At 41.9% G+C, this 26,008-nt stretch overlaps 2 protein-coding genes across 6 annotated transcripts in view; both read right to left on the reverse strand.

Moving 5' to 3' along the window:
- Positions 1-6,992, reverse strand: part of MATN2 (matrilin 2) — a 77,611-nt gene extending 70,619 nt beyond the window's left edge. For 2 of the 5 annotated variants that reach the window (XM_037379846.1, XM_037379844.1), the window contains exon 1: positions 5,807-6,473. The gene's annotated coding sequence lies outside the window, so the exon portion shown is untranslated. Of the gene's footprint in view, positions 1-5,806; positions 6,475-6,542 lie in introns of those variants that run through there. The other 3 variants (XM_037379845.1, XM_037379849.1, XM_037379848.1) reach the window with 3 other exon arrangements.
- A 12,918-nt stretch (positions 6,993-19,910) lies between these two features.
- The window catches only part of LAPTM4B (lysosomal protein transmembrane 4 beta), a 61,967-nt gene continuing 55,869 nt past the window's right edge, over positions 19,911-26,008 (reverse strand). Inside the window, exon 7 of the mRNA XM_037381147.1 lies at positions 19,911-21,968. Coding sequence (XP_037237044.1) covers positions 21,894-21,968 — 75 coding nt within the window. The 3' untranslated portion in view covers positions 19,911-21,893. The remainder of the gene's footprint in view (positions 21,969-26,008) is intronic.

The following is a 26,008-nucleotide window of genomic DNA, read 5'->3' on the forward strand; positions in this document are numbered from 1 at the left end:
AGCAACCTTGAAGCAGTCAATGTAGCACACTGCTCTGCTAGACATGTGAAGCTCCTAAGAGAGAACAGGCAACTGCTGCTCACAAAGGTACAATATAGTGAGCGTTGTTTGCAGTATCTGCAGCTGTCTTGAAGAAGCTTGGTATAAAGGAGGAGGTTCTTCTAGAAGGCGGCAAGTAAACAGACAGGCTCTCTTGACCTTTTCAAGCTTCCCTTGCTCCCTAACTGGCTGCTAGTCAAGAGCTAAATATTTCCATGGTGCTTTTTTACCAATTTTACCTGTGCTTGCTTAGCCATATAACCATGCAACAGAATAATTTTTCTGACACACTGTTAGGGATTTTCAATTTCATGAACTACAGTGTAAGAATACTGAAAAATGAAATAGGGACTTCACCTTTAAAATACCTATTTCCTTTGTTGGACAGCACTCAAACAACACAAGCCTGTTTGTATCCTTTCAAATATGTTTCCATGGAAATCTCCTCATAAGGGATTGATGGCTTTTTTGGGCAGACACACTAATGAATATTCAGCATCAGTGGTGACAAATCAGTTATCTTCTCCACTGCATGGTGCATGTTACTAAAATTTCTCCTCTTCATTCTGGGAACTCTTAAATAATGTCAAGGGAAAAGACATGCTCTGTGGCTTATGCTGAAGTCAGTGTCCTTCCATCTCTTACTCCACTTCAGGGATATTTCTTTCACACAGAATCGGGAAACCCTGCTGCTGGCCTGGAAGGCCACCTTTTTTTCATTCAGGTACCTTTAAAATGTACCTGCCTTTGCTGGGCAGATCATGCTGAAAAAGAAATTGGAAAACCAGGGTAGCAATGTTTCAGCTCATGTCTCCTGCTTCTCTGGGTGACTTCCTTCTGCGTCTTGCAGTAGAAGTTCCCTTCCAAGGCTAAATCAGAAACATGAACTACACAAACCCCTACTTCTCCACCTTCACCAACTGCCAACAAACCTGGCACAATGCGCAGAAGGGAAAATTCTAAGTAGTTACTTGGAACATCAACACCTTTACTAACCGCAGATAATATCCCCTCTCTTGATCCCCATATAATTTCTCATCATAGATGGGAAGGAAAGGGAAGACAAAAAAAAGCACCAGAGGCAGCAGTTATTGCCACTACAGAGGTTGCCTTCAGGCCTTTAGCTTACCTTGTTTGATGATTAAAAGAGACAGCCATTTACTTTCACTAAGCTGCCAGCAGATCCAGCTTCGGTGTTTTTAAGTTATAAAGATCACAAGTGCATAAAAGGGAAAACATTCTGAAGTTCTTTCAGCACTCATTATCTACTTGTTTTTAAGATAACAGGAAACGGCAATCAAATCAAAAGCTTTTGCTGAAGTTAAAGGAACCGCAAACATTCTATATAAGTCAACAAAAAACAAGTTGGCGTCCCCAAGTTAGCAAGCACAGTGAGTTACTTAGAAAACCAATAAGCTCTTATTACATGAAAGCCACAAAATGTCTCATGCACAATCCCATCACCTCAGACCTTAAAAAACAAAATTAAGGACAGCAAGCACCGTAAAGCCCTGTTAACTATCAATTACAACATGTTCCAGGGTACTTCACTATCCACAAGCCAACACATGCATTACTAGTCCATTACTCATTGAAATCACTGTGTGTGGCATGGGTATCAGGACATAAGAGTATTATTAACAATTTCCTCCATCTTTCTAGACCAGTTGCTGACACAGGCCTTTTCCAGTTCTGAAAAATAGCTATAGAGCCCCACAGAGTCCAAAATCATAAGATATCTGTCTCTAGCTATGCAGATACTGCATGGAGCAGGAAGATGATATTTAGCACATTGGCAAGAAGTACCATCTTGCCTTCCTCTTACAAAGGAGCACTCTACTGCCATCCTGCTCCACCAAATCATGCACTGGACTTTCTACAACTCCTTGCTACACAAGGAAGACTTCACTAGGCTCAACAGCACAGAACAGGTACCACTCCCCTAATCATGGTTGTCAACTGCACCTCACCAACATGGTTAAATCATGAAGAAGAAACCAGGTTGCAAGTGTTCTAATTTCGTAAATTCCTCATCTGCTCCTAAACCCTGATGGCAGGCACTATGTGTACATAAACCTACCTACCACTGCACTAAATCCTGCAAAGCAGCAGAGCAGTACTTCCTTGTTAATACATTCTTCAGCTCCTTTTAAGAGGCTAACTTTGGCCATTCATGTTGTCACTAGTGTCAGATGAATCTGGGAAACTCATTATCTAAAAGTCAATTAGCAATTCAGGTGTATTCTGAGAGAGACAACCCAAATGCAAACAGCTTTCACGGTAGCACAGCAAGCCACCACAACAACACAACTGTGGAGTTGGTAGCTCCCATCTTTTATCAATCTAAAATAATGAATGTCCAGACAGTAAGAGTAACCCAAATCTGCAGTGGGTTTAGGACCAGAAGTTGTGTACTCCGGCACAAGAAGACTGGGACAAATTCTTTGCATGGGTCGATTAAGGTCTACTTCCTGACAGGGAGTTTTATGGCCACATATTGTTGTTTTGTGTCTGCAGAAGGGCACAATCAAGCATTTGATGGCAACTTGCCTGTTCCAGACATGTCTGCATAGTAATGGGGACAGGATGACAACGATGGATTCACAAAGTCTTCCAGCTTTTTTTCCTATGTTTTCATATGGTCCTCCTCATCCAGCACATATCCCTACCTCAGCAGCTAAAAGGATATTCCAGAGCTCTCTATATCGAGAGAGCCCCTGCCTTGTAGAGCAATTGGGCTGCAGCTGAAAGAAACTCTATCAGTACCTAATTATTCTGACTGCTGCTACAAATGCCCACAGCTGAATTTTATCCTGGACAATAAAATCAGATGTGACAGGGGACTAAATTAACTTCGGTTTTGAAACAGTAAAGGAAGACCCAAAATGCATTATAGAGCAGTTCCTAGAAGGGAGGTTAATGACATTTGGTAGTTAGCCAAATATTTGCACAAACCCAACACTGTACATGAGTACCCATATGCAGAGTGCAGCTGGAAGTGCTACAGGAAGGGCAACCGCATCCTGGAAGCCATCAGAAGAGTGCTGGGGATGGGGGAAGAACAGTTTGCCTGTCCAAGCACTGAGATCAGATAAGCACACACATGTCTTGATGAGTATACACACCAAAACATACAGTGTTTCAGAAAGAGCAAAGATCAGCATTAAATTTTATTGTGAGGTGTAAATATCACGGTAGCACTTTTACACAATGGACTCCATTATCTAAAGGGCTTAGAATATATGCACTACATGTATAATTTAATTTTCTACAACTCTGATGAAATAAAGAACATTAAGGGATCTATTATTTATTTTTAAGTCATTCATCTAAATCACATACCTGATACCACTGTTGCAAAACTAATAACTATTAAATTACAGAATTGTAGAATAATCTAGGTCAGAAAGGACCTCTGCAGGTCAGCACCTCCAATCCCTGCTCAGAGCTGAAGCTGGTGACCATTTCAGTAATTTCAGAAACTCACCACATAAAAGTCAATGGTGATGCTGTAGAACAGTGCACCCATAGTATGGTTTACTCTGCATAGTTTCCAGTGGTCAGAGAGCAAGCTTTAGCAGTGGGAATTCTTATTTTATGACACCATCAGTCTCTACATTATGATTTTTCTTCAGTTGCCACTTGGACAATAGACCTTTTCATTATCTTGTTCTTTTCGGGAAGACTCATTTACACTTTCTGGTTCTGAATCTGATCTAGACATCAGAGTTTCCACAAAGGTCCCAGAAGAGTAGCAGGGGAAAACTAAGAAACTTCAATTTTACCATAAAGAGTAGGTATTTATATGAAAACATATATTATACGATGTATAATACATATGTGGGCTGCTTAGTTTTTTCTCTGTGAAGTGCAGTCACAAACCATAACAGACTGTTAATTGTGAACAGAAACAGTAGTTCTGAAACTTATTTGCAAACTCAGACTGCCCCAGTACCAGCACCAGTGAAAAAGAATAATTTGCGGATTAAAACCACTTCATTCTACATACTCCTTGCTCGTAATGAAAACACACTCTAACAATGAATACACTATATAAAAGGAGCTTGTTAATGATGTCCAGATTATAATTAAATAGCAGTGCTTAGTGTTTTACCCTCCCATGGAGATAGTTTGTAAGTCATGGGAGAGTATTTGGATCTGATTAGCCTTTCCCTAGTTTGCCTGGACTGACTACAACATCTTTTAGTATTACAGCTGGGTCCCGAAGGCCCAGATCATAAGCAATAGAGTGTGCGTTTTTCTGAGAAAACCCAGTGAAGTCAATGGAAAGACTCACATAAAGTAATTAAGTGTGAATATTGAGTGCAAGATGAGGATCTAAGCTGCAGCCTTGTGTAATTGAGTGCTACATTTTCTTAAGATATAAAATAAATAAATTTTAATTTTATGAATATAGTTATAATCATAATGATATACAGTACACGAGGAGAAGTTTAAAAAATCTAGTGCTTAAAGCTGACACATCTATATGGAAAGTGTATAACTCAAAAATTATTTTGTACATTCTGTAGGTTTTTATGGAAAAGCCATGTGTGTATTTTATTAAGCCCTTGAATTAAGGAGATTTTATGATCAGATTCAGCATGATAATTTCATCTGAAGCAATCAGCTGCCTGACAGCACAGCATGTCACCTTGTCAGATCTCAATCAGAATCATTCACCCCTTGAATGATGGCCCCAAAAGAAAACCCAAGCATTTAGGAAATATTACATAAACCAGTAGGCTGCACCCTTCCCTTTCTGCTGACACTAATCCATGGTTAAGCAGTGACAGCGGTCAGTCTGACACAGAAAGAACTGCCTTCTGAAACAGGAATATGTGGTCATTAAAGATGCCACAACATTTTTTGTAAGATTAAAGAGCACCATCTAGGTTGGGTTTCCAGGGAATGTATATTACATGCAGCAAACTGTCCCAACTCCTTGTGTCTCCAGCCAACGCGCTGCTCTCGGGAAGCCCGGGCAGCTCCCACGCTGCGTGTCAGAGGTGACCACTCAGGTGACAGTGCAGGGCTCTACCCACCGCTCGGGGACAGCCGTGTCAGAGGTGACTGCTCCAGTGCGGAGCTACCTTGCAGGGCTGTCCCACTGCACGGGGACTGCCAGCCCTGGCCTGGCCTGCTGGAAACCGGTGAAGACACCTGCGGGCTGCTCACTAACAAATGTCTCTAGGTAAAGTTTGGTTCCGATTTTGACTTTCAAATACAGTGGGGTTTTTCCTTACAGCATATGCACCGTTAAATGAGTTACCGAAGCCCCCACAGGGAAGCGGCTGTACAGGGAGCTCGCCCAGACCCACCCACCCAAAGGAAAGGAAACACTTCTGCGGCTGAAACGCGAGCGGCAAAGCGCTGCAGCAGGACCCAGCAAGCGAGCATCTAGCCCAGCCCCAGACCCCGCTGCGGCCCCTTGCCTCGGCCTCCCGCTCCCCGCCAGGCCCCCGCCGCCCGCGCTGCAGCCCCCGCCAACCGCGGGGCTCTCCCCGGCCGCCCCCGCACCCGGAGCGGGCCCCCGGGTCACCGCCGCCGCAGGGCAGGGCCCTCCCTCCGCCCAGCCGGGGCCCCGGGGCGGGGGTGACCCCCGCGGCAGGCTGTGCCGTGCCCCGGAGGTGCCGGCGGTGCCGAGCCCGCCGGGCGGCGCGGGAGGCAGCGGGGTTGCGGGTGGCCGCCGGCGGGACGCCGCGGACGCGCCTGGCGGGCGGCAGAGGCGAGGCGAGGCGGGGCAGGGCGGCAGAGCCGGGCTTACCTGAGGGGCTGACGGGGCCGCTCCGCTGGGCGGTGGGCAGCGGCGGCGGCCGGCGGCGAGCGCGGGAGCGCCTCCTCCCCTCTCGGCGCGGCCCCGGACGGCGCTCCCCCTCCCGCCCCCCCGGGAGCGCCGCGGACTGAGGGGAGCTGCCGCCTGCCGCCAGCCCCGTCCCCGAGCGGCTGCAGCCCGGCTGGGCCGCGCTGAGGGAAGGGCAGCGGGGGGGTCCCGCTAGAGAGACGGGGGCCTCCCTGCCCAGACCTCCAGAGCCGGCTCTTCCCCGCGCGGCCCCGGGAGCAGCCGCGGGTGGCCGGGTCCCTCTGTCCTCAGCCGCCTCCGCCGCCAGGGACGCGGTCCCGCTCCTTCCCGCCTGCCCCGCGAGGGACACAGGCTGCCGGCCCGCTCCCTCCCGCTTGCCCCGTGCGAGGGACGCGGCCCCGCTCCTTCCCGCCTGTCCCGCGTGAGGGACGCGGGCTGGCCTCCCGCTCCCTCCCGCCGGCCGTCAGGGAAGAAACGGGACCGACGGCCCTCACGGGACACGGCCCGTCGGCCCCACGCCGTCCCGCCTGCCCCTCGAGGGACGCGGGACCCGCTCCTTCCCGTCAGCATCGCCAGGGACGCGGGCTGCTGGCCCCGCTCCCCCCGCTTCAGGCTCTCAGCCGCGGTGGCCCCGTCTCGGCCCCGCCGCCCCGTGCCCGCCGCGCATGTCGGCCCCGCCGCCGGTTCCTCCCTGTCAGACCTGGCCCTGCGCAGCGGGCGGGCGGCGAAGGGCGCTCCGGCAGCCCCGAGGAGGAGCGCCTGCCCCGGCCGAGGGGGCTCTCCCCGCAGGCGCTGGCCGTAGGGTCCCCGCTAGGGGCAGGCGGGGCGGGTTTGGTGCGGGTTTGGCCCGGCGGCGCCCCTCCGGCCGGCACCGTGCTCCCCGCGCCGGGCCCGATCGCCCTTCCAGGGAAGCGGACCAAGGGAAGCGTCGAGGAATGGAAATCCCATTCCCCGCGCGGAGACCCCGGGCCAAGGAAAACAGTCCCTGGTGAATCATGCGGGTGTCTGCCACCGCGGCGAGCCTGTGGGAGTCTCCGTCGGGAAAAACACTGAGGGAGGCGTGAAATAAATGGGCCGGGTGGAGGGGACCGTCGTCTCTCAGCTGTCACAGCAGTGGTGCAGCCAGTAGTCCAGGTGGAAAAGCTGAGTTTGGGGTTTGTATCGACACTTAGAGGTCTATTATGTATGAAGAAGAAAAAAAATAAAATTCCTGCTTTGTTCCAAAGTGATTGTGATTTCTGTTTCCTGGAAAAACAAACAAACAAACAAACAAAAAAACCACAAAAAAAACCCCCAGCAGTGAAAGCAATTCCAAATGGCAGAGGTGAGCCGGGCTCACTGTCAGGTCCAATGGGGAAGGGATAGAATCACCAAGACATGCTAATTTCCATGCATCAGGTGCCAACAGGGTCTGAGAGGATATTTATGCCCCCCAGAGTTGCTAGGATGGCAAGCAAACTGAAAATCAGCAGAGATGATTTGGGTAAGTTTTGTAAGGCGCAATTATCTGTGATGTGGGTGTACAAAATCTAATCCCTAAAAAGGGAGGTGTAAATGATGAGCAAATCTCAAACTTGAAAGAGGCTGGATTAACCCCATCTCTTATTCTCAGCACTGGCTCCTGAACCTCACCGGTAGCTAGAGGAAAGGGAAAAATTAAAAAGGCAGATGAATGCTGATAGACATTACAGCAAACCCAGCAGAGCCAAGGGCAGAACAGTTCACCCATTCTGTTTCATCCTTTGTAATGCAGCATAGAACAAGGCTCCAGCCACCATCCCAATTAATGCTCCGTCATCTCAAAATGTAGAATCTGTACCCCTGAACATTTCACTGTGCTGTGGCATCAGGCACCAGCTGAGTTGCCAGGGGAAGACAAAAGAAAGGCATGTTCTCTCAAGTGTTGTGGTGAGAAGATGATGTGAGCGCCCAGAGGCTTGCTTGGTGACTTCAGCTCCAACTAAGACATAAGAAATCCCAAAACTAGCTCTTCCCAGAGGCCATGCAGCCTGCTGCTGTTGGCAGGTTGAACACACAGAAGGTATCCCAGCTGGAGATCAGAGGAAGGAGTATGATGGCAGTGAGTCAGCACGATAAGGCATCTATTTGTTTCAGAACAGACAGCTTAGATTAGAAGATGGGGGGATTTTTATTTGACTTTATTAATCAGCTTTGCTATTCATTTAATACCATACCAGAAGTTCTTTGTATTCCTCACATTACGGAGTCTCACTGTCTCTTTGCCACTTGTCCTTTCCCAAATGACGAGCTTCTGTCCTCCACTCCCATGGTCTGACTTCTTTTCAATTTGAGAGAGACATTGATCAATCTGGCAACATTTGGGAGGATAGGCAGAGGAAAGTTGAAAGATGTTAAGTTAGAAAAAGCTGGAGGCTCCTATCAAGCCACGCTTCAATATGCAGGCAATTATTAAGCTTCTTGAAGATTGCTAACAGGATACCAGACGATTTCTGAGTTCTCCTTTCCTGGCTTCTCTCAGTGCCTGCAAGGATAGTTCTCGATCTGGAAGAAACTCCCAGTGATGTAGGCTGCTTTTGAATGATCACAGGCAACCACATAATGTAAAAAACACATTGCAGAAAGCACGTTCCATCTTAAAAGCAGGTGCTTTAGTAAAACAGCAGTGAATTTGTTTTCATCCTGCTGTCAGAGGACTGTTTCAGACCTTCCTGGTAGTTAGACACTTCCTGCTGATTTCTAGCCTAAATGTACTTATGGCCATTTTATACTTGTTTTCTAGTACCTATGTTGTCTTTCAACTAAACAGTTCCTTCTGTTCTCCAAGGCTTGTTTATCTAGTGTATTTAGTCACAGCAATCATTTTCTCTTTCAGTCTTCACTCTTGTTTCACTCAACAAGCAAGTTCTTGCTGTATATGTGCTGAGTGTGGGTGCGTGTAGCAGAACTGAACATGATATGCCATACGAGCTCTCACCAGAACATTTCTGTTTATTGAAAATACTTTGTCTGATGTGGTCTAGGATTTCATTATAATTTTCAATGGCCACATTACCATTGATGGCTGATAGCCATTTTTGTGTTCAGTTTATATATGCAGCTGCATCGGTTTGCCAGTGGACAAATCCTACCTAATACATGATGTTTCATTTTATACTGTGGCTTCATGTCTCTTCTAGTTCTTTCATTCTTAAGATCATTCAGTTCTTTCCAAACAAGATCTCCTACTCCTTTACATTTATGATGCCTATTGAGTCTCCTATGTTTTATCAGAAAACTTGCACTTTTGCTTGCCAATTTCATGAATGAAAAAGTTAAATGTTTAGTAAGATTCCCAAACTGATCTTTCAGTAATTGCTGATAACTTTCTTCTAACTTTCCCGACTGAACACTCCCTCATCCCATTTTCCTATTGCTGTAAGCTAGGTCCATACTTAGCTCACAGTCCTTCTCCTAGTTCCTATTTCAATCAGTAATTTCCTCTGTGACAATGCTTTTCTGAAGTGCAGACAGATTAGATCTACTGCATTTCCTTTGCCTCAAAAAAGCAGGTTAGGTGAGCACAACCTAGTGCTGGGAAACTAATCTTGCACTTATCACTTGTTTGTGTTTTGCAACATCTTTAGTTTTTCTTTGCTTCAAAATTTGTTCTGAAGTCTTTAGTACTACTTGGATCAGAATAAAAGCTGAGATGGCATTTGCACAAATCAAGTCGCCCTAAAGTATTAATTGCTTTCCACTGGCACCATCTGACAATCCAAACATCAAGAAAATTAGGTATGATACTTGTGCTGTCTTTAGGGATAGAAATTTTCTGCTCCCATTGATGTGAATGTGTTTCAAGTTTCATGTCTCCTTTGCTTGTAATTGCTGCTACTCTTTCTTATTATCCTGCCTTTGCCTGTGTTGACTGTAATAAAATATTTATAGACAGGAAAGTTTTTAGCATTGGGTAGACAAGCTGAAGGAAGACAGATTTCTCAAAGGCCCAGGTGAAAGTTTTGTTAGTTTCTATAAAAATTTAGACCTTAATAAAAAAGTTGAAATAAATACATAAAAATGGTTGTTATTACAATAAAAAGTCTATGGCTTTTGCCAGTGGAGGGATTCAGATTTTTATTTAATGACGTGCAAGGTTTGAAATGCTTATAAACAAGATCGTAAGGCTGTTGTACTATTAAGTGTCCTTATTATTTATAGGGAAATAAGATCATATTTTTTAAAATAACTTCAAAAGTTTGTATGTGACAGCCTTATTATTGGAAATGTTGTAGGTGTAATACTAACTCATAGAGCTTTTAAGCCACTGCACTGTAATTAATCAAATAGAGTTTCCAATGCATATGCAGATTGCAGTCTATCAATGGAAGCAGCAGCCATAACAATACAACCAGAGGAGATGCCCTTTCCTAGGTCCAGTGCCCACTGAAATGAAGCTGTCTCCACTGACTCCTGAAGAGCCGGAGCAGCAAGTACTTGTCATTTTAAAAAACACACAATGCAAGTTCCTTTTAGTTACAGCAGGATTTTCAGATCTCTGCAATAACTTGAAAGTAAAACTGTATCAATATTTTCTTTACTACTCTTCCTAAACAGACAAGGCGGATTATTTTTTTTTAGCTTAGATATCTGTTGTAGTTAAAACTATTGTCACGTAAAGCAGGTATGTTACAGTTGGTCAGTGGTTGTCTATTTATTGCTTTACAATTCTCCATTATTATCACTTAAAATCATTTAAATGAAAGATAAGGATATAGGGTTCAAGAGTATATCTAATCTATTTTCCCAAAGAAGTAGATAGATAATATACTATTCCCCTAAAAAACATTATCCTTTTGCTGTGTCCACAAGCCCTTTCTACTTCAGGCATGTGCTTAACTTCTTTGCTGCTTTGAGCATCTCTTCCATAGCTAGCCACCTCCCTGACATTTACATGATTCTAATTTGTACACAGTACATTATATAGCCTATAAAAAGAAATGGAGAGAGATTTTTTGGAAATCCATACCGTTTGTTTTCTTACATGGATCCGTTCCGTTCAGCTGATAGTTTCTATAATTCCAGGAACATGCTGCTGGTTAAAGACAAATTCAGTAAAGACTCAAATACAGATTTAATGACAAAGTGTTTACTTCTCACTTGAACTAAAATGGACTCACCTGAGAGTTAGTAATGGAGCGATGATACATGAATTACATGATTCTGTTCACAGTTCACAGTTTGTGAATTTCATTATATGTATATGTGTGTGTGTGTGTGTGTGTGTGTGTGTATAAAGCCAGGAGAACTGAAACAGTTCAAAGGGTTTGAAGGACTATGAATTTATAAAGAGCACGCCCTTACTCTTCTCCCATATTTCTGTGTTGATTTTGCAGTGGTTTAGTTCTGATGTTTCAGGATTAGGATCTTGGCTGTCTTTGGACTTAATTCTAAGGATCACTTCATATTCTTAAAACATCTGAATAAGTCAAATAACTCACTGGTGTGCATGCCCTCATAGCCTCCATTCAGTTCTTTTTGCTTTGCTGTCTCTGTACCACTGCAGACTTCCATCCTTCTGGTTGTCATGGATAGCAGATAAATGGGCAAAAGGCAAAAGTTTTGAAGCCCAGATATTGCAATTAACAAAGTTTTTCCTGCTGAAATTCTCTTGGAAACTCCATTTGACTCTCTAAAATATTTTGGAAGAAGAAAATGAGAACTCTTGCAGCTAGTACCTGAAAAGCAAGCATTTGCCTTTATATATAGGTTACATCCTTTCTCAGTTTTCCTCAAAAGAATTATGTGGTAGCTTGTGATTAGTGTCTGGACTGCACAATGTTTACTGGTGAAGAAAAATTAATATATATCATCAGAGGTAGGACTCAATGAAGTTATCTGCTGTTTATGAAATGCATACTGAATTCATCTGCGGATAGCACTTACCTACTTTAACCAGCTGAAAAGTTGTCCCAGGATTGCCACTCTGCCAAGTATATTCAGAAGCTTTACTTTTGCTGTAACTTTCAACATGTGGCCAGTAAAATTGCATTTTTGGCATTCACCTTGGCAATGTAAGCCATGCCATGTTTGAATTCAACTTTCCTTCAGAATCCAAGACAATGTTTTTTTACTCAGTTCTTGGGGAAAAATTGAGATCACATACACAAGGAGTTGAACTTAGATCTTGCAACATGATCCAGAAAGCATGCATGTTGCTAGCTTTAAATCAGTCCTTGCACAATGAAAAATATTCTAAACCTAGTGATGTGTTTGAATTTTCATCCATGTCTGGATCTTAAGCAAAATAACAAGGTTCTTCATGAGCCTTAGGTAACATCTGTGTCATGCTCAGGCACCCAGATTTCATCTGAACTACAACTTTGGCAGAATTTAGGCAGTCTGGCTCTTGCCCTAACAGTGTTCATACAGAACTATGTAGTTCAAAGATAAAAAAAGAAAATTACATCAACATTTAAATCATGGTGATTCAGATGCCAAGCAACCAAATGATAGTCAATCCAGCCAGATTCCTGGGTGCTTCTGTGGTATTATTTGCAGCAGAAATACCTGGCTGCCTGATCTATCATTGCTGTTGTCCTGACTTGAGATTTACCCTGATTTCATCTTCAATGAAATTAGTTGTTGATATTACTACTTGAAAAATGAAGCAGACTGCCTCGTAGCAGGTATCAACAAAAACACAGTACTTAAACACATATGCTGGTCTGTATTTTTTTTAAAAAAATGAATACAAAAAACATGACTAGTGAAATTTGCCTGCCTCTGAATGACTCAGCTGAAATATGTTCTGTTAAAAGGCTGTTATGCTAATAAACTTTGATTAATACAGAGAACTGTGACTATTATGAACCAGTTTGATGTTAAGTGTTATGAACCAGTTTGGTGTTAAGTGTTGCATACTGGAAGCATCTTGTCTTTTGGCCCTCTGTTGCCAATCCTGTTCTAGCACACATAAGACAAGAAGTCTGGTCCTTGCTGCCAGGGCTGTGCAGAAGACCTTGGGAGCCAAGAAAGGGTGGCAGGTCTGCCCAGCTCTCCGTGACTCCTTGTGCTGGTCACCCTGTGCTCGGTTTCAGGCATACATCCAGGGCAGATGCTCCGAGCCTCAGTTCAAACAGTAGGTAGTAACAGCCAAGCCACACCTGCCCTTTGGAATGTCCTGCAAAAGGCACTAGAAGCCCCTTCTGCATTTTGTGAAGAGCAGATTTCTGCCTGCTTGTGCTGGGTATGTTGTAAGAGCACATGGGGAGACTCAGGTGGCTGAATGGCTTCAGGGAGCTTGTGCATGAGCTGGGCACCAGCCTGATCAGCCCTGTCCAAACTGGTGGTGTGTTAAAATGTAGTTATCAGGTCTTTCTCCTTACCAGATCACCCTTGGCCAAGGCAGGAGGTGAATGCCAAGCTCCACAGGCTGGAAAAAACCTGGTTCGTAATGCAGAACTGCAGGGAGCAGCCAAACATTAAGTTGAAGCATTTGTGAGGTTGGGCAGCCATTGAACTCGCTGTCTAGTCATCAGTTTTGGAATTAGACATCCAAGTTCTTTTTTGAGACTTCTACATATGAAAAGATATAGAGTTTCCCTGAATTAATTAATTCCTGAATTAATTTATGGATTGCCTTACAAAAACAGTCCTTTATTACTCAAAAAAATACCAGGGAGAAAAAAAATGCTTACAAAACATGATCAAAGGACAAAGATGTAGAAAACCAGCTTGTTTCTAGTCTGATTTTTCTATCTGCAGGTTTCTATCATTAGGTGCTGTTACACTTCTGTTGGCTGCATTGAAGACACCTTTTATTGAAGTTTTGTTCCCTATGTGCTTACTTGTATGATGTCCTTAAGTCACCTCCTAAATCTGAGTTATTAAAGGCATTGCATTTCCTGAGTTTTTCACTTGATGGCATATTTTCCAACTCTCTAATGGTTCTTTCAGCTCTTTGCTAACTCACTGCAAGGTTTTTTAAACATTCTGCTTGGATTATTCACAACTTAAGGTATAGGCAATATAGAATCTTTTTTATTTTCCATTTTATTGATGATTTATGCTTACTTTAAAGTCATGGAAGAAGAATTTTAAGGATCATGGAGTCAAAACCTGATCTTTCAGAATATCTCTTGAAACATATTCACTTACTGAATATTCTTTGCTCACATACAGCTGAGATTTATCAGCTGTTTTGCAATCTGTTTCATATGTGCAATGCTGTTGCTGTATCATTCTAGTTCTCTAGTCAAAATACTGTGTTGAATCAGGTAAAGTGCCTGAGAAATGTCCAAGTGTATAATGTTTACAGTTGCCCCCATATTGATCCATTTCATAGCCCCTTTAAAAAAAGAAAAAAAAGATAGTCTGGCAAAATCTGTTTCCCCAAGCAGTCCTGTATTCTATAATCAGTTTTCTGAGTAATGCACTGAATGACAGAATTATGGAAAAATTTAGGTAGGAAATGACCTAAAAAACAGTCCCCAAGGTTGGTGTTCAGTCTTTCTAGGTTATAGCCTTGTATGGTCAATCTTCTACCATATCTGAAGTCTAAATTAATTCAGGAACTCTCCAAAACACCCTTTTTGAGTACCACCACTGCTGGCATTGGTGGCATTTGCCAATGTTTTGGCTCTGCACCAGATCACAGTGCTTTTAAAGACTGGAGGAAAAACCTTTGAAATAGAAATTGTGAAAGGACTAAGGATGAAAGGCTTCTTGAAAACATATTAGATATAGTAGTAGATATTACAGATATAGAATACCTTAAATTATTTAATGTATTCCTAGTAATGTTAAAAAATTCCTCAGCCCTCTCTACTGCCACATATCTGGAAAATCCATCTAAATGTAAGATGGTATTTCACAGAAAAAGGCATCAGAGCAAAAGTGCCATAAAAGAAAAAGTATGAGATGCCAAAGATCTGTAGTAACCTCGGTACTGTTTGTAGCTGAGTTAAACCTGGCTAGGTAATAAAAGGATACTGCTAATACTGCTGCTGAATCCAACCCAAAGGGAAAAGTTACGCTTACAGTAAGATGAATAAGCTCTTTTTGCTTCAAAAGCAAAGAAGAATCAATTATGTACTTTATCTATAAAAGTTCTTCTTATCTTACTTAGTATCTTACTTTTTATCTATATAAGACATTTATCTATATAAATAAGATAAAAAGTAAGATACTTTTCATCTTACTAAGTATCTTACTTAAAGATAAGTAAAATGAAGGAATGCTGGTTAGAAACTAAAAAATGTCCAGACAAGACATCGTATGTTGGGTGTTTGTAGGCATCACAGATATAACCATGGATCACATCTCAAAAGTTTCCCAGCTTGTGACTCTATCTGGTCTCATAACCCCTGAGACAAAGCCATACCCCCTCAAATATTCACCTCTCTCCTTTTCTCAGACTTCCCTTTTCGAAGCTCATCCTCAGGCTGCTCATGTAAAATGAACTCGTCCCAGTTCAACTGAGACTGTGCTGCCCGTGCAGCCTCTCATCCAAGGGCCACAGGTAAGGCAGCTCCAGCGGTTACACGTAGCCCACACCTAAATGTCACTGTGCACAGCCACACAGCAGCAATTATGGAAACTTCTGTTATGTTGCTCAGTGCTGACAGGAGTACAACAGCTACAGACGAGTTTTTCTGAGCTTCACTTCTTCACAGGGAGTCTACTTTTCTGGACTCCTGAAGTGTTCACAGTGTTTGTTCAGCATAATGATACTTTGCCTTTATTGTATTTATTTGTTCAAATTACTGTGTCAGAACTTTTTATCCAGGCTGAAAAATTGAACTGCAAAGAGAGGAAAAAGCAACCAAAAGGTAACAATGTATTATGTTGTGCTCTGGGTTGTTTTTATTCCCCCTGCTGAATCACAAGATTTAAAAACACAAATAAAGTATACCTTTGGAACAGAAACCAGCCAGGTCCTAAGTTGAAAATGTGGCCACTGATACCTTTAGTAAATACCTACATTTAAAAGGAAAACATTTGCATTAAAAAAAGGAAGAAAACTTCAATATTTGTGGGGACACACACACACACACACACACACACAGAGAAAAAAAAATTAAAAGAAAACCAAACCAAAACTGAACAACGAACTATTGCATCAGCTAGTCTGGCTCATTAAAAGCCTGTTGAACTTCTTTAGTTGCTTTTTCTTTATGAGAAGCAAAGAAGCATGATCACACAATAGCAGGAAATTTAAGCTGGCCTGTGCAACTGATAAAGCTAATTTCATCCTCGGCTCTAATGCAATGAAGGAAATTAAACCCATTCTAGTTTTCTAACGATTTCATGGGAGAAGATTTTATGAACTCACAAAAGACAAATATTTGTAAAATTTTTCAGCTTTCAATTTGCTCTTTTGTTCTTCTTGCCTTTCTTCCTTTACTTTCATTGCCCTTGCTGCCCTCAGGTGGGTGCATCTGATACTGCCAAGAATGACCACATTCATATAAATAGCACCAATGTCCCAGAGTGTTCCACCAATTTATTGTTTATTTAGCAGTCTTAAACTGGTGTACTGGTGATACAGAAAATATAACTATAAAAGTAATTGTCTGTCCAGCCACATTTTCTCCATGAGAGACAGGGCACCTGTTTGTGCTTGCCTCTGGCCCAGAGAGGAGCCTGAAAGATCTGCCACCCGTAAAGTAGAACACATCTGTCTTATTAGGACAGTATCTATATTTTTAAGAAACCTTGCCCATCCTGACACTGAGTGTGCTCAGAGGATTTGATGCTGAAAGTCTACAAGTGATGTTGGATCTCTGCCTCTCATTGCATCCTTGCCTCTGCTGTCATGAAGGGACCTGAAATGGAGCACTTTGGAGGGAGAAAGTTTCAAAATTACAAGTGATCAACACTGGGGAGTCCCTGGTGGTGAAGTAGAAGGAATCTCAAAAAAAATCTCTCAGCCTCTCAAAAAAACAGAAGTATTTGAATACTTGGGCAAAGTTTATATGAAAACAGAAACCTGTTAGATAGAGTTATTAGCATGATACATTTAGGTACTGTGATGGAGCCCAAGCTCTGGGCTAAAAAGCTGTGTGTGGCTCATCCCTGCTATTGCTCAGAGCAAAGAGAGGTCGTCTGAAATGGCTGCAGAGACTCTGCCGTGCTGCACCTCCCTCTCTCAGAGCAGCTTCACAGCTCTTCTGTCTCTGCTGGCTACCAGGCTTCTCCTGTAAGCCAAGTAGCCAGCCCTGCGGCATGCCTGATTCATCTCCTTGCTGCTTATTCAGCCTTGAAGTGACCCCATGTCCTCCACTCAGACTAATTAGTTAAGCCCCGCCTTGGCTACAAAGGACAAACCTTTCATGACTTTCTGAAAACCCTTCTGCTTGAAAGGTTTGAATAATCTGCAAGAGAAAAAGTAATTTACTGTATTAAATTTCACATAAGTTCTTCATTAAAATAAACTACTGTTGTAGCTCGTTGTCCAGGATATAGTTGTAGAACTGCCTTTTTGCTTTGAAATAACTTTGTACCTGCTGGCTGGGTGACAATGAGGGTTTCGCTCCTGTTGCTTCAGGATCGCGTTCTGGTGGAGGTAGACAGGCTGCAGGCAGAAGGTCACAGATCTGGCTTCCACACCCTGCTGAGCTATTTAGCTGAAAAACTGGCCACGTTGCAGAACCATTTTGGGCCAAATCCATGGGTGTGGAGACATCGTTTACAAATACCAGAGTCCTCTGAAAGAACTCTAATCCGGATTTATCAGAGCCAAGCCTCCCTTTAGAAAGCTATAGCTCCTGTTTTGGGTTTCTCAGAGCCATGAACTGAGATAGTCCTGGAAAATCTCCGTAGCCATAGGCACTGAAATTTCACAAGGAATTATTTTTTTTTGTTGTTTGTTTGTTTGTTTGTGGTACCTGGCTAGAATTTCTGCAGCTGAGACATGTAAATGGGAAGGATACAACTTAGCTCCAAAGAAGCAGACCTTAAGGAGAGGAGCCTTTAAGGAGAGAACCTCTAAGCAGAGCAGCCTCTAAGGATATTAGGGATATGACTTGGCTCCAGAGAAGCAGTTTGGAGACTTCTGTCGAACTGGACAGTTTGGCAGGAATTGAACCAATACTCCTTTAGTTTTCGACAAATAAAGCTGTCCAACAAATAAGACCAAGGTATCATCCACTCCAGTGCTAAAAGTCTGAAACCTCTGGTGTAACAACTCACATAACAGGTTACAGGAGCAATTATATTTCCTCCTGACCATAACACAGGAGAAAAAGAGAACATAAGCCCATCAAGTTTGTAGTGGTGAACCCTGTCAATGCAATGACATCTGTCTCTGTGCTGTTTAAAGGACATCCATGAACATTGCCCTCCCATGCTCTGTCCCTGTTCTCGTTTTTCTCTTTTCTGCCCCGACTGGCAGCCAAATCTTCCATCTTGCCTATTCCATGCATCAATGTGCAGAGTTGTTGATACTGGCAAGAATTTGTTAAAACTGTCCATGGTGTCCCTAGCTGCTATACTTTGGCCCGTGGGGTAGCGGTGAGGAATGCCCTATTTTGAAAGCACAGAATTTATAATTTGTTTCAGACTAGTTATCAGTCCCACTGCTTCCTTGCCAAGCTTTTCTCTGGCCATAAGTCGGTCTGGTATGGCCTTTGGTAACATATCAAGTCTGAATTTTTTTACTAACCAGAAGTCTTTCCAAAGAAGTACAGAAGTACAGTTACAGGCTAACACCTAAAATAATGGTCATTAATAATTGTTTTAGAATATTTAATGTACTTACAAGCACATACACCACACTGGTGGGTCACCACTAAAAATTCGTCTTTGCTTTCTCCAGTACAATACATGGATGAGTATACAACAAAGGGAACTTGTACTATTCCATCAGGAATAAGAGCGTCAGACACAGAGGAGAGAAATGGGATTTGTGCCTTAGCATGTGTAGGATTTGTGGAGCCTGCAATGCCTATAACAGATATTTAAACAAATTGCAATATTTCAGCAAAAGATCTACTTATATTTCTGGTACTATCAAGGTTTAAATTCTTACTTGCTGGTTTTGTCCCTGTATTTATGATGATCCATGTCAGCATACCCTGAAAATATTTTCTTTCCACTCTTAATTTACTAGAATTATTAATAAACTGCTATATTAGAATATAAGATAACAGGATAGAATTTGAGTAAGCACATGCTGCTAATATCTGGGAGAAAGGAAAAAAAAATCAAGAAATAGTGAAAAAAGCATTGTTAGGAGCAAGCAGTTCACAAAGCACAGGAAATTAAGAAGCTGAGTTTTTAGTGGGTTTTTGTGTTCAGTGATGACTGACTATTAAAAAATCATTACAGTAAAGCTGTGGTGTGAAATCCCAGGATGAGACATGGAATTGGAGAATAAATTCAACACCTGAGGATAAAGAACCTTCAGCTGGAGTTCATGTCTCTTCACATAACCCTGAGAATCTTCTTTTCCTTTGGGAGCAGGGGAACTCGTCTCCCATGTAGATCCTCTGATATGTCAGCAGAGTGGAGCTTATATTATATTATCTGCTCCCTCCTACCAGCTGCCATCTACAGTATGTGCAGGAATGTCATGGGTTTAATACCATAACCTCTCTGCCCTCTTTTAACTCAAACTGGACAAAATCCAAAATGTATTAGGAGTACTGGCAGGACACATGTACTTGCACTTACGCACGTATGGTATGTGTGAAGAAGTCTTGATTCTTTAGTAAGACAAGCTAAAGCCTACATAAATTTCATGTGAATTAGCACAACATTATCCCTATAATGATGTGGAGAAAAAGAAGCCCCAACTTTTGGTGTAGCTCAGCATAGCCCAGTTCTGTATCACACACTTCATCAGATTCAGAAAACTGCCTGCAGTTCTGGACAATGAACTAAAAGCTTGAATTATCTCTTGTTTTTATCATACAGTAAATTATAGAACTTAGTGTTCTATTCTCCATTTATACAGTATGGAGGGAAAGCTGGTGAATGGACTGGTGAGTGGACTGCAAAACTGTCGTTTAGGTAATTTACAAAGAAAATCCTGCCATATCAGATTGGCTGGACAGGAATTCGCGTATGTTTGTACTCGGAAGATCAGCAAAAATGATTTCCATAGTCTTGAGGAAACACCCTTTTATTGTAGAGAAGTTTGTATACACAGATGCAATGTATTTACAACCAGCTTTTCTCAAACAGATGACTATTTAAAATCTTTCACAAATCTGTCAAGAATGAAAGAAAATGAAGCTCAGAAGCCCAGCCAGCCAGCCCAACCCCCAAATTCAGACTGATTCCCGAAGAGAATTGTAATGAGATAATAATACACAGAGTTATTCTGAAGGAAGCAATAGGACTGTGACAGAGATCAATGGATGGACTTCAGGATTGGTTCAGTCAAAAGCATTGCTTTGTTTGATCTCAGAGCAGATGAACCCTGAAGTAAAATTCCAGCAAACAGCTGGGGACCTGTCTTTTCCCAGGGGTGTGGAAGACACAGGCAGAAAGAGTCTGGCCCTTCCTTCCCTGGTCTCTGCAAGGATGGTCACACAGTTGCAACCTCCATGAAAATAAGTTGTTGGTTCTGCGTTCCCCTGGAAAGCTTTTTTCCAGAAAAAGGCAGGAAAAGCTCCACTCTTCTTCAGCGTGTGGAATGGAATCAATGCACTAAAGGTTAGTACAGGTGTCCTCCTTAAGAAGGGTATGGACTCACATGCCAGCCCAGCCACAGGAGAGACAGCACCTTGATTTCTTCTGGTGCCCGTCCAAACTGTGGCTCAGCTCTGCACTGCCCTTTACCTGGGGTGGTTGCAAGGGCATCAGTCTGGCTTCAGGCTGTTCAATCACCCCAAATGTAGAGGAGACAACACAGGGAGAAATGATGAGAGGTAGAGACATGCATTATATTCCCTTTTCCTGTTCCTTTTCAATTAAAAGTGGAACCTTAATCAACAACAAAAAGTTACATGTGCAGGAGGCACTTCTTTGGGAAGAAATAAATACCTCACACAAGCATTCATGGATGGATGAGTCCCATAAGAAAGATTCTCGGCACAACCTATTCAGTCATAAAAGGAATCTAAAACTCCCATGTTGATGTATATGAGAAACACGCAGAACGTATCTGCTAATGCTCAAGGAAGTTCCATGCATAAGTTTCCCATAGGTTGGGAACATATATCTTATAATCTGCATAATTTAGCTCACACTCAGCAGAACGTTGCAATATTTACAGGCACATTCCAATGGGAAAATATTTGCATATTGAGTGAGAAAGACGCAGCTTTGTTACCTAACCATGGGACTTTAAAAGCAGGGATTTTGTGACCTCAAAATACTATATATGAAGTTGCTGGGGAAAAAAAAAAGTGAGTAGGCCAGAAAAGAAAATTACCACACGTTGGTAGGAACTCTTTTGGTTTTTTGAGCGTTAGAATGGTTGCAGGCTAGGACAAAGTGAATCCGTGTAGACCATAGGTTCTGGCTTGCTACACGTCACAGAGTGCTCTGTCTACTCTCATTTCCCATACTTATTCTTCCCAATTAAATTTTTTTCCCATTAGCCAGGTTGATGAGAATAGTGCATAAGACTCATTCTTCTCCTTGCAATCATCACCCTTCACAGCATAATAACTTAATAAATTCTTGCAGAACAGGAATGAAGTGGAATGTCACTTTTTCGGACGTGGTCTGTATTCTGAAGGTGAAAGTGGGCATCTGAGAAACACATTTGTAATGCTTTGGAAGTTTTACAAATGAAAAAAAGAAAGTTACACTCTGAACCTGATTGAGAATGCAATTCTATGTTCTCTAGCACTGCATGTCAGACACGGTGGAAAAAGCTATTCAGTGACTACTATAACCTTAGTGCTACCCAGAATTGTTCTGAAACTAGTTCACTAGTTTCTGAAACACTACTGTAGATGCAGCAAATTATTAAAACTATCTACAGGATTTTAATCATACATTTAGGTTTCAATATGTCAGCAAAACAGCAATGTATTAACCCATAGAGGTTATATCCTGGAAGTGAAATTATCAAACTATTGCTCCAATGTCTGAAAAAAAAGCTATCCTGCCTCGGTACACAGCACACTTGCACTTATGCTGACACATAAGGTGGTGGTGGATCTTTAGCAGCCCCGTTCACAGGATCATCATATGGTGGCAACAGGACCTGCAGGAAAGGAAAGAAAGGTTATAGCTTTTTAAAAAGAAGCCAGCTGATAAAATTTACAGAAAAGAAAACCCTTAAGGCCTTGTCCTAAAAATTAACAAGAGTAAATTAGTAAGCAGGAGCAGAATAGTTAGAAAATGTAACAGTATTAGTTTGAAGTTCCTTCTGTTCCACTTGTGTGCCTGTTTTTACAAAGGAAAACATGATTTCTTCTCATTTCTTACTGACACCAGTGACAGCTTGATTTCAGCCAAAGGTCCTTCATTGCTGGTACCTGAATTTGTTTGATCTGGCTACGACAGTAGTTGCTTATTCTGCAGCCCTCCTCTGTCAAGAGTGCTTAAACCACATCTCATGGAGGAGTGCTCAAACTGCTAAGCCAGAGTGAGAAAAGTCCTGAAAATCTCTCTGAGGTGTCCCCAGAATAGCCAATAGGTTTTTTTTGGGGTGGGGAGAAAGAAAGCAAATGGTAAACAAATTATCCAATGGCTAAATACATCTCCAGTTTTGTGCTTCTGGGGCACTCAGCCATGAGAAGGAAGATTTACATTCCCATAAGCCCTTCAGTGAATACTTAAACATCTGATAGAAATTTGGACAGCTTTAATCATATATCATCCCTATTCATGTAAGTCCAGGCAGCTTCCTAGGACATGGGAGGTGCAAGTTCGGGCCACACAGGGCAGAGGAGGGATTTGAACCTAGATTTCTACTTCTTTAGGCAAGCATGCTAGTTACCATGCAATTTTTAGTGGCACCAGTACTGATGTTAATTAGCTTGCACATTAAAAGGCAAAGAAACACTTGGTCTGTGAATCCCAGCAGGGACTGAGGGTAAAATAGATGTCTGAATGAAGAATGAGTCTACATTCCCTAAAATATCTCAATATTGTGTAAGAATATCAGTTGTAGTGCACTGGCAGGGATACTTTATGCAGCTGAAGATCAATTATTCATTATGGAAAACCCAGATTTATCAGCATTGCTTCTTGGTCATTAAAGAGCATATAAAGCTGATTGTCTAAACATACATAGGGAAAATCCTGATCTCAATAAAGTTAATGGAAGTTTTGTCATGAGAGGATTTCACCAGTTCTTAAAGAAGCTGATAATCTGCCTTCTGCAAAGAAACATCTGTACTCATCCCTTTTGGACCTCTTCCACAACATAACAAAATCAGTGGGAATCTTTCTATAGATTTAAACAGACTTTGGATAAGGCTTTTGTGGGAGAGTTCCAAGGGTGATTCACACTATACTTATGTGAGTTTACAGACATGCGTTGATGACCATGTGTTCAAGTACATCTGTGCATGTTAGATTACAGAATGGCTATCTTGGCATCTTCAGTCCTTAAAAAATGCTGCATTATTTAGAAAAGGAAATTGTCAGAACCATCACTCTTTTATTAATACCATATGTTTGAGCTTGTATATGCAATATACTATGCACATATCCACTACATAATCTAAAAAGCTTTGTATTGAAAAGCACTTAATAAATCACATCAACTTTTAAGGGTGCAAACAGCTTATGGCAAACTACTTATCTAGTGAAATTAGGACAACATATAGAACTTCAATTAAATATTATGATAAAAACTGTAAATATATTTCGCAATGTAACCTCTATAAATCACACTGCTCAAGCATGTAAACTGTGAAAAACACTACAGTTGAGATCATCCCCCTAGTGCTGATCATTAGTTTAATAACAGGGTTTCTAGCAAAATCCTTGTGTTACTGAAAAAGGCACTAGTTTCTCAAATGTACTGAAACATGTTCATTAGTTGATTATGAAGCAACATAATTAGTAATTAAATCTGATCCACAGATGACTGAAAATGAATCAGATTCACTTTGTGAAGATTTAGTCATCTTATTGGACTCTTGTAATGGTAAGCCCCGGACTGTGGTCCATTCCTTTCAGGTTCAGAGTCCATTTCATCAAGCGTGACAAAAAATGACAGCAGACACAAGCCATAAAGCTGTCCCTCTTCCAGGTCTAGGAGCTGATTAATAAAGGACAAAACTGCCTCCTGTGCTCTGATCCTCTTTTAGATCAATTTGTCCTAAGTCTACTGTAGTTACATCAATATTATTACTTCAGCATTGAGGTTACTGCCATTTGCAGTAGGTCTCCTGGATGATTTACTGATATGAGTGAGCTTCTTCATACCCTTCACTCCCGTGTAAAACAAAATCTGCCTGGTAGGAGAACAGCCTCCTGGGGAGGCTTTTATTTCTTGGGAGGCGAGCCCTCTGCTTTGCTCTATGGATCCAAAACTCATACGTGGGTCAATAGCCCCAGGGACCCTCAGAAAACACTTTCTCGCCTATCAACAGTTCAACAAGAAGTCAGGGAAGATAGGAATACCTGTTGGAGCCTTTTTGGAGAAGCAACTGGCTAAATCCTAAGACATATGAATTTCTATAGGAGTATTCAAGGTATGTGGGGTATGAACTGGGAAGGCCACTAAATAGGTTGAGAAGTTTCATCCTGAAGTTTAGGGTCACTTTATTGCTGGCAAATGTTATTTGTCTGAACAGTTCTATCAGTAATAACTTTACAGGCTTACTCCCCACACAGTTTTGTGTTTAAATATTTAAATATACTGAACTTGTATTTCCTGACATGAACGGAATAGTGATAAAAAATAGTAAGTGTAGAATGAGCAGAATTCAAAATTACTACCTTTGCCTAGCAGTGTTTGAGTCAGACAAAGAAAATATGGACAGGATATTGAACAAAGGTTACGACGAACTAACGTGATGGACAACACGTAGATGAAAGAACTTGGAGTTTGTGGAATACATGCTGCCAGCTGGGACCCCAAGTATCTCACGTCATTAAAGTCCTTTAAACTAATTTAACTGTTTTACTTTCAGTCAATGTGGTTTTGTGACTGTTACTTAATCATCTGTCAACTCTAAGTCTAAACAGTCATCCTTCAGCATCCATGACAGTTTGAATAACTCTTCAACTGCTCTATAATTACAAATCTTGCAACTCTGCCTCTGTAAAACTACCTTTTAATTATTTTTGACAAGAACAGAATTTCAGGCCATTACTTTCCCTTAATAATTTTTTCATCTTTTCTCAAATAAGTCTGGTTTGGTGAAAGGGAGAAATATGAACAAAACCTGAATTGTCTCAGCTTTTAACCATTTACTGTTGGAAATATTTACTGAAGGACCAAGTAAGCACCAAGTAAGGACCAAGTTTACTGTTGAAAAAACAGTTTACAAAAATCTCAAGAAAAGGAGAATTCCATTAGAATTCTAATCACTGAATTTATACCAAAGCAGCTGAGATAAGAATCTGGATCAGAGTAGTCTTCCCTTCTCCTGTGTTAATTTTAAATCTCAACATGGTTTAATGGAAGCAGATAAGTGCCTTGGACATAAAACAGCATAGTTATTCAGGCAGTACATTATGTTCTCCGGAGACATAAAATGGAAGCCAGTCACCGAGCCAAAGGGTGAATTCAGAAACTGGAAAATTAGACAGAAACTCACTTATCTAAGAACCTAATGAGAATGGATGCAGTCTAAAATAATTAATGAAGGAAAAAAATACATGCATATTTTAGGTTCACGGTATCCCCACGGCAGAATATCCACTAGGACAACTGATGTGTTTTGCTTCCTAGGCACTACGTCTGAGCATTTCTTTACCTGTTTGTTGTGAAATGAGAAAACTCCATGTTAGTTCCCTTGGATGCACTGCAACTAATGTTTACAGTGTGTTTGAGATCGTCACTCACAAATTAGTATAAAAAGTAAGTACAAAGGCCCCCCATTTTTTGGAACTCAGTAATCCCTGTGAAAAGAAGTTCTGTCTATTTATCAATAGATCAGCAAGCAAGTTTGGACGATCAGAAGGTTGCCAGGTTCAGTCCTATAGGATGCCTAAAATCCAAAGGACAGAAGCTCCTAACCTCTTTCACAACACTTCTACCTGCAGTTACAAACCATGTAGCATTTTAACATCTTCCTTTAATATGCAGCCAGAGGAGGAGGTGACATTACTCACTGTTTG

Source organism: Falco rusticolus, chromosome 3 (assembly GCF_015220075.1).
Source record: "Falco rusticolus isolate bFalRus1 chromosome 3, bFalRus1.pri, whole genome shotgun sequence".
In the NCBI taxonomy this organism is placed as follows: domain Eukaryota; kingdom Metazoa; phylum Chordata; class Aves; order Falconiformes; family Falconidae; genus Falco; species Falco rusticolus.